Source organism: Spermophilus citellus (genome assembly GCF_964194105.1).
Source record: "Spermophilus citellus genome assembly, chromosome: 8".
Taxonomy (NCBI): Eukaryota; Metazoa; Chordata; class Mammalia; order Rodentia; family Sciuridae; genus Spermophilus; species Spermophilus citellus.
The window spans coordinates 103,832,060-103,849,277 of record NC_138189.1 but is presented as its reverse complement, the minus strand read 5'-3'; the positions used below and the strand labels follow the sequence as shown (position 1 = coordinate 103,849,277).

Sequence of the window (17,218 nt, the reverse complement as noted above, 5' to 3'; positions counted from 1 at the left end):
GGGATGGGTGAGCGTAGGTAGAGGTACGATATCCAACAAAGCCCCCTGAGAATTGGCAGTTATGCAAAGCCTGTAGGTAAGGGATGCACAGATGTCCTGACTAGAGCGTCCTAGGCAGAGGACACATCACGAGCAGCAGCTTTCAGGTGGGAGCTCACCTGCTAGTTCAAGAACAGCATGAGTCTGATGTGACCACAGGGAAGTGTGTGAGAAACCAAATCAGAGAGGAAATGGGGGGTCAGACGGCCTCAGGCCTCATTGGCTGTTACAAAGACTCTGGCTCTTAGAATGGAGAGGCATTGGAGGGTTTGTTTCATTTTGTTTTGCTTTTTTACATGGAGATTTTTAATCATGTATACACAGAAGAATAGAATGAGCTCCCTGTACCAATCACTCAGCTTCAACAACTTTCATTTTTGGAGAGTTTTGAGCAGAGGAATAACAAGCCTTGGCATGACCTGACTTGGACAGGGTTGCTCAGGCAGATCAGTTGTGGGGAGGCAGAACAGGCTCAGGAGACTTGTTAAGAGCAAAAACCTAGGAGACAGAGGATACTGGCTTGAATCTAAGTGGCAGTGTTATGTGGGAAGTGGTCAGACTTGGGGTATCTTTTGAGGACCTGACTTGATATTGTAGATATTATATCTGATTCTAAAAAAGAATTTGAGAATCCATTAATTAGAGAAAGAAATGGTACCAGAATTCCACTGTGTTAAACTTTTTTATCTGCTCAAGAATGCACCCAACTGGCAAAAATTGGTTTATGTAGGAACATTTCTAACACAATTCATCCCAAAATTGCCAACTTCTACTTTTTCCATATCCTTTTGCAATCATGGTTAATTGACTGGACAAAGGTATGCTGTATTGACACTTATTGAGGTACAAGACCCCCAGCAGTTCTGTTAACAATAGTATACTTCTTGTACTTGATTTTCTTAAAGAAGCATGATTTATAAACAAGTGTATCTGATGTCATAAAACTGAAAATTAAGATAAAACCTAAAAAAGGAAACCCTAGGTTAGCATGAGACACACATAAAAATTAAACTTTCAGAGCAGAGTTATATGTAGATAGAGATTTTATTCATCTTTTCTGTGTCATGGATGAGTCCCTCTCAGCCTGTGATGTTGAGATATGGTGGTTTGCTATTTTCCACCCAGCCTAACATCTTGAACCATATGTGCCATTGGTCAATCAAGTAGGGCACTAAGCAAGGTAAAAGAACATCAATAAATTACTGCAAATCCTGGGCACCACTGGAAAGCAGTAAATGGATCAAAGAGGATGTTTTCATTTCATCCCATCCCTTACTGAGAACACCTCACTGACATTCACAAGACTTCCAGAAGGATTTCCAGGGTCCTCTCTGTCTTGGCTGTCTAACTTAGGGTGATATCTCTTGCAACTCAATCTGTCTAAACTTGTTTTCTTATCTGCAAAATGGGGGTAATAGTGCCAATCATGCCTACCTCACAATTTTGTCAGGAAGCTTAGGAGGCCTTTGCAAAAAGAGAGAATGGAAAAAACCTATACTTCCATGGCACCTACCACATGCCGGTCACTGTGTAGTTCTCACGGCAGCCCTCTGATGTCACGTTATTGGCCCATTTTGTAGACATGGAGCTTGTGGCTCAGGGAAGTTATCTAACTTGTATAGGGCCACAGAGCTGGGAGGGGGGAAAGCTAGGAATTGATCTCAGAACTTGATATCCCCTGCTTTAGACAGAAGGAAGAGACTAACTTTACTGAGCATCTTCCTATGCCAGTAACTACGTTAGACACAGCTTTGCATGCTGTCATTTAGTGAAATTAATCTATACTTTCTGGTTGTTCAAATAATAAATAACAAGGAACAATAAGAACTGGATACTTTTCATCCTTGAGAGAAAAGGCAAAATAATTTTCTTTCTTTCCTTTTTCTTCTTCCTCTCTTTTTTCCTTATAAGCTGACTTGCAACCTGACAGAAAAGAATAAATGTGTGGTTTCATGTCTGTCACATGATTTTTTTTAAATATTTATTTTTTAGGTGTAGATGGACACAACACAATGCCTTTATTTTTATGTGGTGCTGAGGATCGAACCCAGGTCCCACCCATGCTAGGCGAGCGCTCTACCGCTACCGCTGAGCCACAATCCCAGCCCCACATGATTTTTTTTTTTATTGGTTGTTCACAACATTACAAAGCTCTTGACATATCATATTTCATACATTAGAATCAAGTGGGTTATGAACTCCCATTTTTACCCAAAATACAGATTGCAGAATCACATCGGTTGCACATCACATTTTTACATACTGCCATATTAGTGACTGTTGTATTCTGCTACCTTTCCTAACCTCTACTATCCCCCCTCCCCTCCCCTCCCATCTTCTCTCTGTACCCCATCTACTGTAATTCATTTCCCTCCATGTTTGTTATCCCATTCCCCCCATAACCTCTTATATGTAATTTTGTATAACAATGAGGGGCTCCCTCCATTTCCATGTGATTTCCCTTTTTTTCTCCCTTTCCCTCCCACCTCATGACTCTGTTTAATGTTAGTCTTTTCTTCCTGCTCTTCATCCCTGTTCTGTTCTTAGTTGCTCTCATTATATCAAAGAAGACATTTGGTATTTGTTTTTTAGGGATTGGCTAGCTTCACTAAGCATAATCTGCTCTAGTGCCATCCATTTCCCTGCAAATTCCGTGCTGGTGGGACTGCAAACGGGTGCGGCCAATTTGGAAAGCAGTATGGAGATTCCTGGGAAAGCTGGGAATGGAACCACCATTTGACCCAGCTATTGCCCTTCTCGGACTATTTCCTGAAGACCTTAAAAGAGCACACTACAGGGATACTGCCACATCGGTGTTCATAGCAGCACAATTCACAATTGCTAGACTGTGGAATCAACCCAGATGCCCTTCAATAGATGAATGGATAAAAAAAAAAATGTGGCATTTATACACCATGGAGTATTACGCAGCCCACATGATTTTTTTAAATGAAGAAGACATGCAAGGGGACGAGAGAACTTTTCCCACCTTTCACAACTGTCTGCGAGGCCTTTCTCACAGCACACACCAACAATACCAAACAAACAGGTTTTTCAGGAATAACTGTCATGTACCAACACTGTGGTAGGCAAAGTAAAGCTATAAAACCCTGAAGAGTTTGCACATATACCAAAGTGATGGAGTCCAGTGGTAGCACAGTGTAATGGAAAATGTGAATTTTGGAGGTGGACAGATCCAAGCTCAAGAAGCTGCCCAGTCCCCACATGAATAGGAACCATGGCAGTTTACTTCATTTTACTGGGTCTCCTTTCCTTCAGCTGTGGAATGGGGTATCACTGCTGACCCCATCCCAACCCTGGGCTGTTGTGGGGATTGACTGAGTTGACATCTTCCTTCCCCTTTCATAAACACAGCAAGTTAGCCAGTATAGATGTAGATGGCCTGAAAATTAACTAACAAATAAGATAATGACTCTTTCGTAGCTGATCGCATGTGATTTTCCTGTCCTGTCCCTTCTAATCACATTCCTGAAACAGGGACAGTAGCAGGGCCTTAGTGGGCTAAAGTAGTGAGGACAGTGTCATGAAAGATTCAGATTTAGCTCTTCCCTTGGAGGAGTGGATGGTTCTTGGCTGGAAAGAGAAAGGACCCCTGGGTGGTAGAACCACTTGAAGGAACACCATACAGTGACAGCAAGAAAGTCTGAGGAGTCACGGTGTGTGTGTGTGTGTGTGTGTGTGGGGCGGGGGCACTCACCTTTGAGCTCTTGCACACACTCTTCTCCCTGCCAGGAATACTCTCTCAAGCCCCTGGGCCCCTACCACCCCTCTTCTTGTTAGACTCCTACTCTTCTTTTAGATCTCAGCCCTGATTTACTCTCTCAGAAAGCTCTGAACTTCCTGACCAGGTCAAAACCCTATTACAGATCTTTCTTTGATAAGTTCTTCACATTTATGCCTTTATGTGTTTTTATGTGTGAGATTATTTGATTGGTATCACTCCCACTCTCTACTTCCTGTAAGAACAGGGTTCAGACCTGTTCTGCACTCACGGCATGTCCCTTCTTTCCCTGATGCACTACCGTGTGAGGAACATTTAGAAGGGGCTTAATATATGCTCACTGAATAGATAGATGAGTTTTGGTGAAGTCATAGCCCTGTTGGGAGAGAGGATATATAGTTGGGATTGCTGATCCCATTAGGTGCCAAGCACTGTATTAACAACCCTAAAACAGCAAGCATATTCATGCTTTTCAAGATGGAAAAACTGAAACCCAGAAATGTTAGCCATCTTTTCCTTCTTCGCTGTCATCATCACCATTATTACTTCACAGGAAAATCTAAGCAGAGAAGAGCAATTTCATGTGTCACATCCTACATTCATGCTGCCTGAGCTTTCTGCCAGTGTGATTTGGCCAAATTGACCCAGAGAGGAAACTGGATATTTCAAATTCTATTCCCAAAAAATTCTAGACTAGAATGGTGTCCTTGTTCTAATTAGTTATACATGACAGTAGAATGCAATCTGACCCATCATACATAACTGGAGTACAACTTCTCATTCTTCTGGTTGTACATGGTGTAGAATCACACCGATTGTGTAATCATATGCACCTAGAGTAATAATTTCCAATCCATTCTAGACAACTTCTTTAAGCCAACTTTGAAGAACCAACCTGCAAGTGCTTCTCCATAGTATGTCAGAATTATTTTAAATGAAAGTAGTTGATTTGACTACGTTCAGTACCAAGACCCTTGGTTTCTAGTTCTTTTGGGGGAGAGGTGGGGGAGATTTACTGGGGATTGAATCCAGGGTTACTCTACCTTGAGCCACATCCCCAGCCCTTTTTTTAATTTCATATTTTATTTTGAGACAGGACCTTCAACTTTATCTTACTTCAGCCTCCTGAGTTGCTGGTTTCTACTTCTTATTTGAAAAGCAGATGTAATCTGCGAGTCCCAAAGCTTCTGGAAGAAAGTCTCAAATTTCATCAAGGAAGCCAAGAAAGCTCCCAACAATGACAGCTGCTAGTATAAAGACATTGTTATTACTAGAAAATTAACAAAGCCTGGTAACTCAGGATTATAAAAGACTTACCCTAGGAATAGAAGGGGCATGAACTGATCGTTCATTCCTGCCACCCACTTTTAAACAGGATGTTTTAAAAAGTCATCTCAGGGCGATTTTGTTATCAAACGATCTGTAGGGGGAAGAGCGCATGACAGTCATAAACAAGCTATCAGTTAACACTGTATACTGCTATTATTTGCTGAGCACTCTTTTAAAAACTTTGAGTGATTAACATGGGCAGTTCTCACCACAACCCGTTAAGGTACTATGATCCCAGTTTATGGATGAGGAAACTGAGCAAGGTCATGCGGCTTGCCTGGCCTGGTGTCCATGTTCTTACAGTGTCCCTGCATACCTGACTGCTCAGTAATTTCACCTTTATCTCCTTGGCTGTATTGGGAAGTTTAATTTATGTTTAAGCCAGTACTGATCAAAAGTCTGTCTTGTACAGACTCTTTCAGGAAAACCTTTCCAACAGATACAGTTGCTCTCTATCAACTTAATTTTCAAAGAAGTCACTGTTCCATGAAGTGAAAGGGAAAACATGAAAACAAATTTTCCGTAGATCAAACGAATTTCTGAATCAACTGCAAATAGCTCTCAGTCATGGCATTTTTTAAATTTTTTTTTTTTTTTTTAAAGAGAGAGTGAGAGAGGGGAGAGAGAGAGAGAGAGATAATTTTTTTTAATATTTATTTTTTAGTTCTCGGCGGACACAACATCTTTGTTGGTATGTGGTGCTGAGGATCGAACCCGGGCCGCACACATGCCAGGCAAGCGCGCTACCACTTGAGCCACATCCCCAGCCCCATTTTTTAAATTTATTTATTTTTATTGGTTGTTCAAAACATTACAAAGCTCTTGACATATCATATTTCATACATTAGAATCAAGTGGGTTATGAACTCCCATTTTTACCCCAAATACAGATTGCAGAATCACATCGGTTGCACATCACATTTTTACATAATGCCATATTAGTAACTGTTGTATTCTGCTACCTTTCCTATCCTCTACTATCCCCCCTCCCCTCCCCTCCCATCTTCTCTCTCTACCCCATCTACTGTAATTCATTTCTCTCCTTGTTTATTTTCCCATTCCCCTCACAACCTCTTATATGTAATTTTGTATAACAATGAGGGTCTCCTTCCATTTCCATGCAATTTCCCTTTTCTCTCCCTTTCCCTCCCACCTCATGTCTCTGTTTAATGTTAATCTTCCTCCTGCTCTTCCTCCGTGCTCTGTTCTTAGTTGCTCTCATTATATCAAAGAAGACATTTGGCATTTGTTTTTTAGGGATTGGCTAGCTTCACTTAGCATAATCTGCTCTAGTGCCATCCATTTCCCTGCAAATTCCATGATTTTGTCATTTTTTAGTGCTGCGTAATACTCCATTGTGTATAAATGCCACATTTTTTTTTATCCATTCATCTATTGAAGGGCATCTGGGTTGGTTCCACAGTCTAGCTATTGTGAATTGTGCTGCTATGAACATCGATGTGGCAGTATCCCTGTAGTACGCTCTTTTAAGGTCTTCAGGGAATAGTCCGAGAAGGGCAATAGCTGGGTCAAATGGTGGTTCCATTCCCAGCTTTCCCAGGAATCTCCATACTGCTTTCCAAATTGGCCGCACCAATTTGCAGTCCCACCAGCAATGTACAAGAGTACCCTTTTCCCCACATCCTCGCCAGCACTTGTTGTTGTTTGACTTCATAATGGCTGCCAATCTTACTGGAGTGAGATGGTATCTTAGGGTGGTTTTGATTTGCATTTCTCTGACTGCTAGAGATGGTGAGCATCAGTCATGGCATTTTATGAAGGATGGTCTCCCTGGAGTGAGTTTGCTAAGGTCTTCATGTACCATATAACTTGCAAATAGTATCATTTTTGTCTGTCCTCACACGTCAGCTTTCTTCTTTCAGTTGGTATTTTGGAAAGTCCACAAAGCCCAGGGGCCTCCCTGTTGTTGCCCTGTGGTCTATGTAAAAACCAAACATTGCTCTGCTGAGTTGGACTCTTTCAAATGGATCAAACAGCGCATTAGTCACTGGCAAATCTTTCAGATCCTTTACCTCAGAGACTACCCAGTTCCTCATTCTTGCCACCCTCCTGGCATGAAGTAATTGTAAGAAAAAGATGTGAGTGCTTTGTGAACACACCTCCCACCACTTTCCATCAATGCTAGTGAGTAACTCTGTCATAGCAGTAACATGGAAGGGTCCAAGTGTCCAGGGCGATTGGGTTAATCCCGGACTTCTCAGGTGGTTTCACCCATTTAGGGTCATTTATCTTTTTATGCAAGTGAAGTTTTTTATCACACCTCACTCTCCTGCTCTTGTGCTCACTGTCACTTTAGAAGTGAAGTTACTTGGTTTATTTAGTGCTCTTTTATTGTTCATTAACGAAGACTGATTTCAGATGTCATTCCAAGGCCCAGAACTACAGTAATCCAGGGAGTACAGTTAGCCTGGAGCAGATCGGGCACTCCATATTCCCTGTCCTGCACTCAGAAGCAAAGGCTTCCTGCCTGTCATAAAATAGGGAAACATGCTCAATTCATAATGAGCTTTATGCGCAGAAGGGTTTTTAAACACTAGGCCTAAGACATTGATTTGTGCTTTGAGGTGGTCAAAATCAAATTTAATCTGAAACCCCCTTTGTAAACTAGTCTCTGCAAGGACTGGAAGCCCATCCCCAGCAGGTGGCCTTGGTCCCTGAGAGTGGGGATGTCTTAGTCTGTTTTCTGTTACTATAACTGAATGCTATCGACTAGGTCATTCATATAAAGTACAGGTTCATCTGACTCATACTTCTAAAGGCTGGGAAGTTCAGGACTGGGCAGCCACATCCTTCTTTCTGGAGGGACTCTCTTCAGAGTCCCAAGATAACACAGGGCATCACGTGGTGAGACAAAATGTCCTAACTCAAGCATCCCCTCCTCGTCTTAGAAAGTCCCAGCCCCGTTGGATTAGGGCCATAATCTTGTGGCTTATTTGACTTTACTCACCTCCCAAAGGCCCCACCTCCAGTCTGTAGTTGGATTACATTTCTACCTTCTTAATACTCACAGCGGGGGTGAGATTTCTACATGAGTGTTGGTGTGCATATCCAAACCATTGGTAGGTATTAAAAGAGGGTTCAAAACTAATCTCTCCCACAGCTCAGCACTAGAGCTTGGGTAGAGAGGCCCAAAGCACCTAGCAGAGCCACACAGTTACTGGAGGGGAGTCTGCCCTTTGCTCAGGGGACACTATCACTCCCTAGGCATCAGGGGAATAATCCCAGCAATGATCAACTCTTGCAATCAGAGACTGGACTAGGAAAATAATCCATACTGGGAACATCCTACAAAAATCCTGCCTCAGTAGAGTATGAATCCAGTTGACAGCGTTTCTAATAGAAGCAGGCTGGTTACAAAGGACTCTCTCTCCCTCCAGGAAGTTTCATTGGCAAGTGTAGGTTCCACTTTAAGTTTATATTAGAAGGAGTTCCAGAGACACAGTGCATTTCCAAGAATTTGCCTGAATTTATGATTGCGTTCTAACTTAATAGGATTCAGTAGAGTAAAATTGAGGCCACGGGTCTTTTCTGTTGGTATGATTTCAGTGTTGGGACTTTCTCAAGGAAAAAAATGGTCTACTTTTAGGCTGGATAAACAATTGGAGGAGAAAGGGTGTCCAAGATCTTTTGCTTTTCCCTTTTTGCTGTCCTCATTTTAAGGATACACAAATAAAAAAGATAAATGACCTTAAATGGAAAAAAATCTGATTTTATAAACTAAGAACTAAACAACTAAACAGGTGTGAAATCTAAGAATTTGCAGTTAGGGAGTGCACTTTTTTTTTTAACTAAGGAAACTTAACAGTGACCTGAGTGTGTGTGTGTGTGTGTGTGTGTGTGTGTGTAGTGTATGTTAATTCATTGTCAGAAGTCATGGCAGTGAGGACTTCTGAATGCTGAGGTGTTCTAACAGATGACTGTCAGCCAGCTCAGTAGGCTTGAGTATTCAAAGCCAACTTTCAGAGCCAGGTCCTTGGCAAGCTCCTGCCTAATCACACCGCAGAGGCGTACAACGCACTATTCTGTTTACCTCCCTTATTCTCATGGTTTCCATCCATCACCCATTCCTTTCTCATTGATCATTTACCCAGATTTTGTAACCAGAAATTGTGATGAGGGTTCAGAGAAAAAGCACATTCTCGGTGAGTGGTAAAGGGCTGCTTCATGACAACACGGCATCCTCCAGGATGTGCTGATCCAGCCTGAGCAATGCAGACTGTCTTCTCAATGGCCTGCTTCTGGAGTGTATTCTTCTCAGCACATAAGACAGCTTCCATGAACATTTCAGTTTATTTCCATCCTTTCATTTATTCATCACATTTAAAAACAGAACTGCAGGCATATGTATGGATATGCATAATTTTGTATTTTACTTCTTATAAAGACTTAACCAGTTTTTCATACATTTTTTCATGTGATCTTGCAGTCAGATATGCTAACTTATTAAATGTTTTTCTTATATAGATTTGCAACTATGTGGGACCTGCAAAGGTTATTGTTCAGTTGGTCACAAATGGGAAAAATATCCACCTGCATGCCCACAGCCTGGTGGGAAAACACTGTGAGGATGGAATCTGCACTGTGAATGCCGGACCCAAGGACATGGTGGTCGGGTAAGTGAGGGCATCGATCGGGTGCTGCGGAAGGTGGGAGCAGATAGACGCAAGGTGCAGAGATGAGGAATAACAAGCCTTTCTCACTAGGCACCTTTCTAAGACCCTCGGCAGGTCTTAAAAGGGAAGGGGGGCATTTGCTCTCAGTTGGACTCCAAGGAGGAGGGTGGCCACATAGCGGACTTACTTCAGACAACCCTTGGATCTGTGATCCTAGACTAATTATTTGTAGCACCCTCTTCTACTCTCCAAGGTGGCCCAGTTTGGATGATAAATTACATGGTCACTCGACTAGAAGGCATTTGTGTCACTTTCAACAATATTTTCCTTCTGAAAAAAAGATAAGGACAAATTTGAAGAACCCTAACGGTAGCAGAAAGCAACACTTTAGAGATAGTTTTTGCATTGTTCTTGATGATTCCTTTAATAAATTTCTAGTGTGAACCTTTGGGGCATGAAGTAGATAAATATGGTTCCAACTCTGTGCTGCTTAAAAAGTGTGCACAGATAAGAAGCCAAGGAATGCAAATTTGGTCATTCATAGACTTGAAATGTAAATAGAAAGTGACATGTTCATTTAAGGATTGGCCAAATAAACAATTTTTAATGAAGTTTTATAGAAATAATGTAAATCCAAAAGAATCAAGAAAATTTTTAATAAAACATTATGCTAAAGAATAAATTTTTTCTCGTTTTCCTAAAATAGCACACGACATGGTAATTTAACACATGACATAAACTGATATCTACAGTCAATAATCCCAAAAATGTTTTTTTTAATATTTATTTTTAAGTTTTTGGTGGACACAATATCTTTATTTTACATTAATGTGGTGCTGAGGATCGAACCCAGTGCCTTGTGCATGCTAGGCAAGTGCTGTACCACTGAGCCACAACTCCAGCCGCCCCCCTAGAATGGTTATTTTAAGTTCTACTTTTGGATTTGTCAAAAAAACAGAGATAAGAAATTTTTAATTAATCTTATTTAATTTTTAAAAATATCTTTCACCATTTTCTAATCCTGGTTTAAATAGTTTATGCTAAAATTCTAGATAATGTGGGCTATTCACTCAAAAGGAAGGAATTGTTTAACTCATCTATCATTAAGCTGATGATAGCATTTCAGGTTTTAAATTCTGGTCAAGTTTCAGGTTGGTTGTTACCAGGGAGGTTGAGTTGTTATGTTCCCAGGTATTTCTTTGTTTGACTGTGAAAATATTCAAGTGTGAAAAACCTAGAGAGAGAGCTTTCTTTTAAGTTACTAAAACCTGATTCTTTTGATGTTAGAAAAAAAAAAAAAGACTCTAGATTGAAGGAAGAAGCTTAAGTTGATTTGAAAAATTCAAGTATGTTTCATATGAACTTGTTCAACATCCTCTTGAAAGACTGGCCTGTTTCCTGCCGAATGTCACCTTCAGTTGGAGGTCTGTTCTGGAATACCCCCTCCAGTTTCTGACTGGCCTAGGAGAGCTTTGAAATAGAGGGTAATTGTTATCACTTTAAACTCATTCATCACTTAGTGTTTCTACAGATTTACTCCAATGGGTTCCTGTTAGTTTGAAGTGTTGATTCTCTTTGGTCTTGTTTAATCTGTGTGCTTATCTTTCTCTTGGAGGAAATTATAGTTAAAGCTCCCTACTAATAATATCTGTTAATGTAAACTTCCAGTACATTGTCTAGTGTTTCTGGAGCTTTGTTTAGCAATCTTTGATGATTTTAGAAGGAACTAATGGGCATATAATAGTACAAGTAAATCCCCTATCTATCTCCAAGTAAGGTGAAAATTTAGTACCTTTATTCCTTCAAAGTGTGGAGGGGAAGGGATAAATAGGGCTTAGAAGTTGGAAGCATTCATCGTTCATTGACTCATTTATTCATTCATCAAACATTTTGAACATGTTAAACTCCCGAGTTTGAACTCCCTGATGTTGATTTGGTGGTAGCTCTGTGAGATTTTCTTACCCTAGACAATTTCATTGAGGAATTTAATCAAGGAGAGGCCCCCGAGTGCTACATAGACTCAGCAGCCTTTCTTGTTCCATAGCCTGTGGAAGATTGGTACTCCTTTCTCCCTTGATTGGTTAGCGGAGAGATTTTTGTCAAAGCACACTGTTTCCTTTATAATTCATTTGTCTTTCTCTCTGTCTCTGTCTCTCGTTTTTAGTTTTCAATATCAGAACTGATTGCTCTTTTGTAGAAAGAAAACCATGCAAGCATTCTGAAAACCAGAATTCTATTTTCAGTTCTATTACTCTAAACGAGTAAGACAAAGGGCAAGTGGCGTGACATTTTTGGAGACCTTAATCCCTTCCCTTATAAAATGAGTTTGTATTACAGAATCTATCTCCAGGCTCTTTATATCTCCAAACTTCTAGACTGAGCTAACACTAGCTAATATTATGAAATAACATGAGCAAACTTGCCCACATATGTTTTTGTGGCATGACATTGATTATTATTATAACGTTCTGACTTGCAGGCCAGAATATCAAATGGAAAAATCAGGAAGATAGCCAGAGTTATTCCTTAGACTTGTCAATACCAAAAATAGAATCAAGATAATCTGTTTTCAATAGTACAGATTAGACTAAGAGTATGGGTTCACAAGCAGAACACTGATCTAACACATCAAATAAAGATACATAGGGCTGGGGTTGTGGCTCAGTGGTAGAGTGCTTGCCTAGCATGCAAGAGGCACTGGATTCAATTCCTGGCCCCACATTTAAAAAAATAAAATAAAGGTATTGTGCCCATCTACATCTAAAACAATTTTTTTTAAAGATACATAATAAATTACATTTAAAAGAAATAGCCTTAGAAATTCCTAAAATCAAATGAATTACCTTTCTCTGGAGTGTTTATCTTCACCTTTCTCTCAGCATAAATTTTCAATAATCTTGGTTTCTGTAGCTTTCAAAACTATTTTATCTTTATTAAATTATTTGTTTTAAATAACTTTTTTTTCTTTTAAAATGTTCCTTATTTTTCCCACATTTTTTTTTACTGGTGCATTTTAGTTGTACATACTGATGGGATTTATTGTTATATATTTGTACAATACATAATGTAACAATCTAATTTGGCCAGTATCACTCCCCAGCACTTGAAGTCTTAACTATAGGTTTTTTTGCTTTACTGTGAGAGATTTGTCTTTTTGCTTTTTTAATTCTTTTTTTAGTTATTTTTCATTTTTTTCCTTTTTTTTCTTATTCATTTATTTAGTTAGCTTTTACTATCTTTCTTGAAAAAAAGAGCCTTAGTTTGGTATTTTATTTTGACCTGGAATATCAACAATTTTTCCCATTTTAAAAAATTTGTTCTTTTTCAATATAATGACAGTAGAGTGTATTTTGACATATTACCCATACCTGGAGTATAACTTATTCTAATAAGGATCCCATTCTTGTGTGCGTATATGATATGCAGTTTCACTGCATACATACAGTGATGTATTCATGAATGAACATAGGAAAGTTATGTCAGATTCATTATTCTTTCCTATTCCTGTTCCCCCTCCCTTCCCTTTATTCCCCTTTGTCTAATCCAATGAACTTCTCTTCTTTCCCTCCTCCCCACCTTGTTGTATGTTAGCATCTGCATATCAAATAGAACATTAAACCTCTGGGGTTTGGGGAGGGGGGTGATTGGCTGAGTTTGCTTAGCATGATATTCTCTAGCTCCGTCCATTTACCTGCAAATGGCATAATTTTATTATTCTTTAAGGCTGAGTAATATTCTATTGTGTGTGTGTGTATTATATTTTCTTTATCCATTCCTCTGTTGAAGGGCACTAGGTTGGTTTCATAGCTTAGCTGTTGTGAATTGAGCTGTTTTAAACATTGAGGTGGCCATGTTACTCTAGTTTGCTGATTTTAAGTCCTCTGGGTATAGACCAAGTGGAATAACTGCATCAAATGGTTCTATTTCAAGTTTTAATCTCCATACTGCTTTCCAGTGTGCAGTTCCACCAGCAATATATGAATGTACCTTTCCCCCACATTTATTGTTACTTCTACTCTTGATAATTGCCATTCTGACTGGAATGAGATAGAATCTGAGGAAATTTTAATTTGCATTTCTATAATTTCTAGAGATGTCAAACATTTTTTCATGTATTTGGGTTTTTTATTTTTCAAAGTTTATTAAAAACAAATGGTCATATTCTATTCTTATTCAACAAACTGTAAATTTTACAAAACAAGATCAAACTAATATAAGACATTTCAATAGAAGAAAGTCCAGCTGTTAATGTCATTAATACCAATCATCTAAAGAAAAGTAAATATATCAAATAAATATTTGGAATTGGTGAAACATTTCTATTCTTGGCACTATTTAAACTGAGCCCACAATTTGGGGCTGTGTTTTCCACTCAAATATTTCATCACTGAAAAACAAATATCTAATATTAATCATAGTTTTATTTTTTAAATAATAGAGCCTTTTTATTCATTCTTTAATTATTGATACATATTTGAATTGTTTCCTATTTGCACATAATGCTGTTGTAAACATTCTTTCACACAGTGACAATAGGTTCCATATTATTTGTATTTCTTCTGTGAATTGCCTGTTCAGTTCCTGATTTATTGATTGGGTTATTTATTTATTTATTTATTGTGTTAAGTTTTATGAGTTCTTCATATATTCTGGAGATTAATGCTCTATCTGAAGTGCAGATGGCAAAGATTTTCTTTCATTCTATAGGTTCTCTCTTCAAATTCTTGATTGTTTCCTTTGCTGTGAAAAAGCTTTTTAGTTTGATATGATCCTGTTTATTGAATATCAACAATTTCTTCAACATTTTAGTTCCTTGAAATTTTAATTCAATGGAAAATATCTGTAATTACTTATCTTTGCTGTAGGTGGCTTTCCCCAGCAATAATCACCACACATTGTTTGCTTCCTGGTAGTCTGGGTTTAGAGAGATATGGAATACTTTTTTCTTTCACAATTAAAACATACAGTATATAGCAACAGGTAAGCCCTAGAAGTGGAAAAATAAATATAAAAATGCAAAGGAGAAACATTAGGCCTGCTATTGAGCTAGTGTACACCATGTTAAATCACTGTTTTATAGATCCAAAATCAATTGATGATTGATAATTTATTGGATTGAACCTCAACATGCATTAAAGGAGATGACTGAAGAAAATTGACTAAGTATGGACCAAAGGTGGGAAGTATCAAACTTCCATATTAGACTGTGTATTTTGAGTCAGAGGCTGCTTTTAAATTCTATGAAGTCAGTGGCAGAGTCCTGAGAAAAAGAAAGGCCACAGAAAGGGGCCCCTTTTGAATTCCAGCCCAATGACAGGGATTCAGATATAGCTGGAGGGCAGCAACGGTCCCAGATGATTACATGATGGAAGCATCTGGCAGACTGCAGCAAGTTTGAACTTGGCTACTAGTTAAAGACACCCTGGGTCACTCTGATGCCAGGCCCCTTCCCAGAGACCCTAATCTCCTTGGAAAGAGTACTGTTGAGCCAGGCGCTTACACCTCAGGGTACATCTGAAGCAACTAGATGGTTTGGTAAAACACTGGTTGATAAGACTCAACCCCAGAGTTTCTGATTCAGTAGGTTTGCAGTAGGACCTAAAATTTGTATCATAGTAAGTCTAAGTTAATGCTGCTGCTGGTGGTGGTCTAGAAACTACGTGTTGAAAACCACTGTGCCAAAAATATGTCATTTTGAGTAAGAAACAGGGTTGTAGTCTCAGTCTCATTATTAGCAGTGATAACCTTTCTTTAAAAATGTTGTCAAGTATTTTGAAGCATAATCTAAATATTATAGTAGTCTCCCTTTAAAATATCAATGTCTATGAATTTTGACAAATATTCATATAACCACCACAATCAAAATACAGAATAGTTCCATAACCCCCCAAGTCCCCTGTATACTCTCTTTTATTCAATTATTTTTCCCAACTCACTCTGACAACTTCTGGTGTGTTTTCTAACCCTGTAGTTTTGCCATTTCCAGAATGACATGTAAATGGAACCACAGCATATGTGGCTTTTTTTTTTTTTTTTTTGAGTGTGGCTCCTTTCACTTAGCGTCATGCAGTAAGATTACTCCATGCTGTTCTGCGCATGAGTGGTTGATATGTTTTAGATATTAAATAGTAGTATTTCATGATATCAGTGCATTACATTTATCCATTCACCTATTGAGGGATATTTGGTTTCTTTCCAGTTTTTGATGAAAAGCGCTTTTTATGTAAACATAGTTTTCATTTCTCTTGGGTAGATATGGAGAAGTGGAAAAGCTGGGACATATGCTAAGTGTTTGTATATCTTGTTAAGAACTACCTAATTGCTTTCCAAAGCGATTGTACCATTTTGTATTTCTATGCATTCATATGTGTAATTCTATTTTTTCCTTTATCCTATTAGTATTAACAGTCTGCTCTTGTTTTCTTTTACATTTTATTATGAAACTTTCAAATATATATAAAAGAGGAAAGAATGGTACAATAAGCCTACACTTTGAACCCATCACCAGAGTCAACAATTATTACATGGCCAGTCTTGATTTAAATATACTCCCACCTGAATGTCTTTTGGCAATTGATATCTGGTTCAATTCCATTATGGTAAAAAATAGTATATAATGTGTATATTTTATAAACAACATAATATATATTATTTACATAATATACACATTATATACTATATAATATATATAGTATAGTATGTAATAGGTATAATTTGTATTCTTATAAATTTATAAAGACTTGTTTTATGGCTCAGAATATGGTCTTTTAAGATTTTTTTCCATGTGTACTTAAAAATAATGTTTATCTTTGTCTTGCTGAGTAGATATTCTATAAACGTCAATTAGGTCAAGTTGTTTGATAGTATTGTTCAAATCTTTATGTTGTTACTGGTTTTCTGTCTACTGGTTCTATCAATTATTGAGACAGAAGTGTTAAGATCTCTCACTATAGGAGCTGGGGCTGGGACTCAGAGGTAGAGCGCTCGCCTAGCATGTGCGAGGCGCTGAGTTCCATCCTCAGCACCACATAAAATATAAAGAAAGAAAGAAAGAAAGAAAGAAAGAAAAGGAAGGAAGGAAGGAAGGAAGGAAGGAAGGAAGGAAGGAGGGAGGGAGGGAGGGAGGGAGGGAAGGAAGGAAGGAAGGAAGGTATCATGTCCAACTAAAAAATTTTTTTTTAAATTCTCACTATATTTATAGATATATCTACTCTTCCTTTCAGTTTTATAAAATTTTGCTTCTGGTAATGTGAAGCTCTTTTATTAGGAGCATAAACATTTAGGATTCTTATGTCCTCTTAATGATTGATCCCTTTTTCATTATGAAGTGGTCCTCTTTTATCCTTGATAAAGTTTTTTGCTTAAAAAAAAGTTTTTTTGCTTAAAAATCTACTGATACTAAGCTACTTCAGCTTTCTTTTGTTAATGTTAGCATGGAACATTTTCTTCCCATCCTCTTAGTTATAACCCATTT

General features: G+C 38.4%; 1 protein-coding gene across 3 annotated transcripts in view; it reads left to right on the top strand.

The window, feature by feature from the left end:
• NFKB1 (nuclear factor kappa B subunit 1) overlaps positions 1–17,218 on the top strand; it is a 117,538-nt gene that overhangs the window by 57,821 nt on the left and 42,499 nt on the right. For all 3 annotated transcript variants that reach the window (XM_081303800.1, XM_081303799.1, XM_081303801.1), the window contains one exon: positions 9,596–9,744. In XM_081303800.1, coding sequence (XP_081159926.1) covers positions 9,596–9,744 — 149 coding nt within the window. The remainder of the gene's footprint in view (positions 1–9,595; positions 9,745–17,218) is intronic.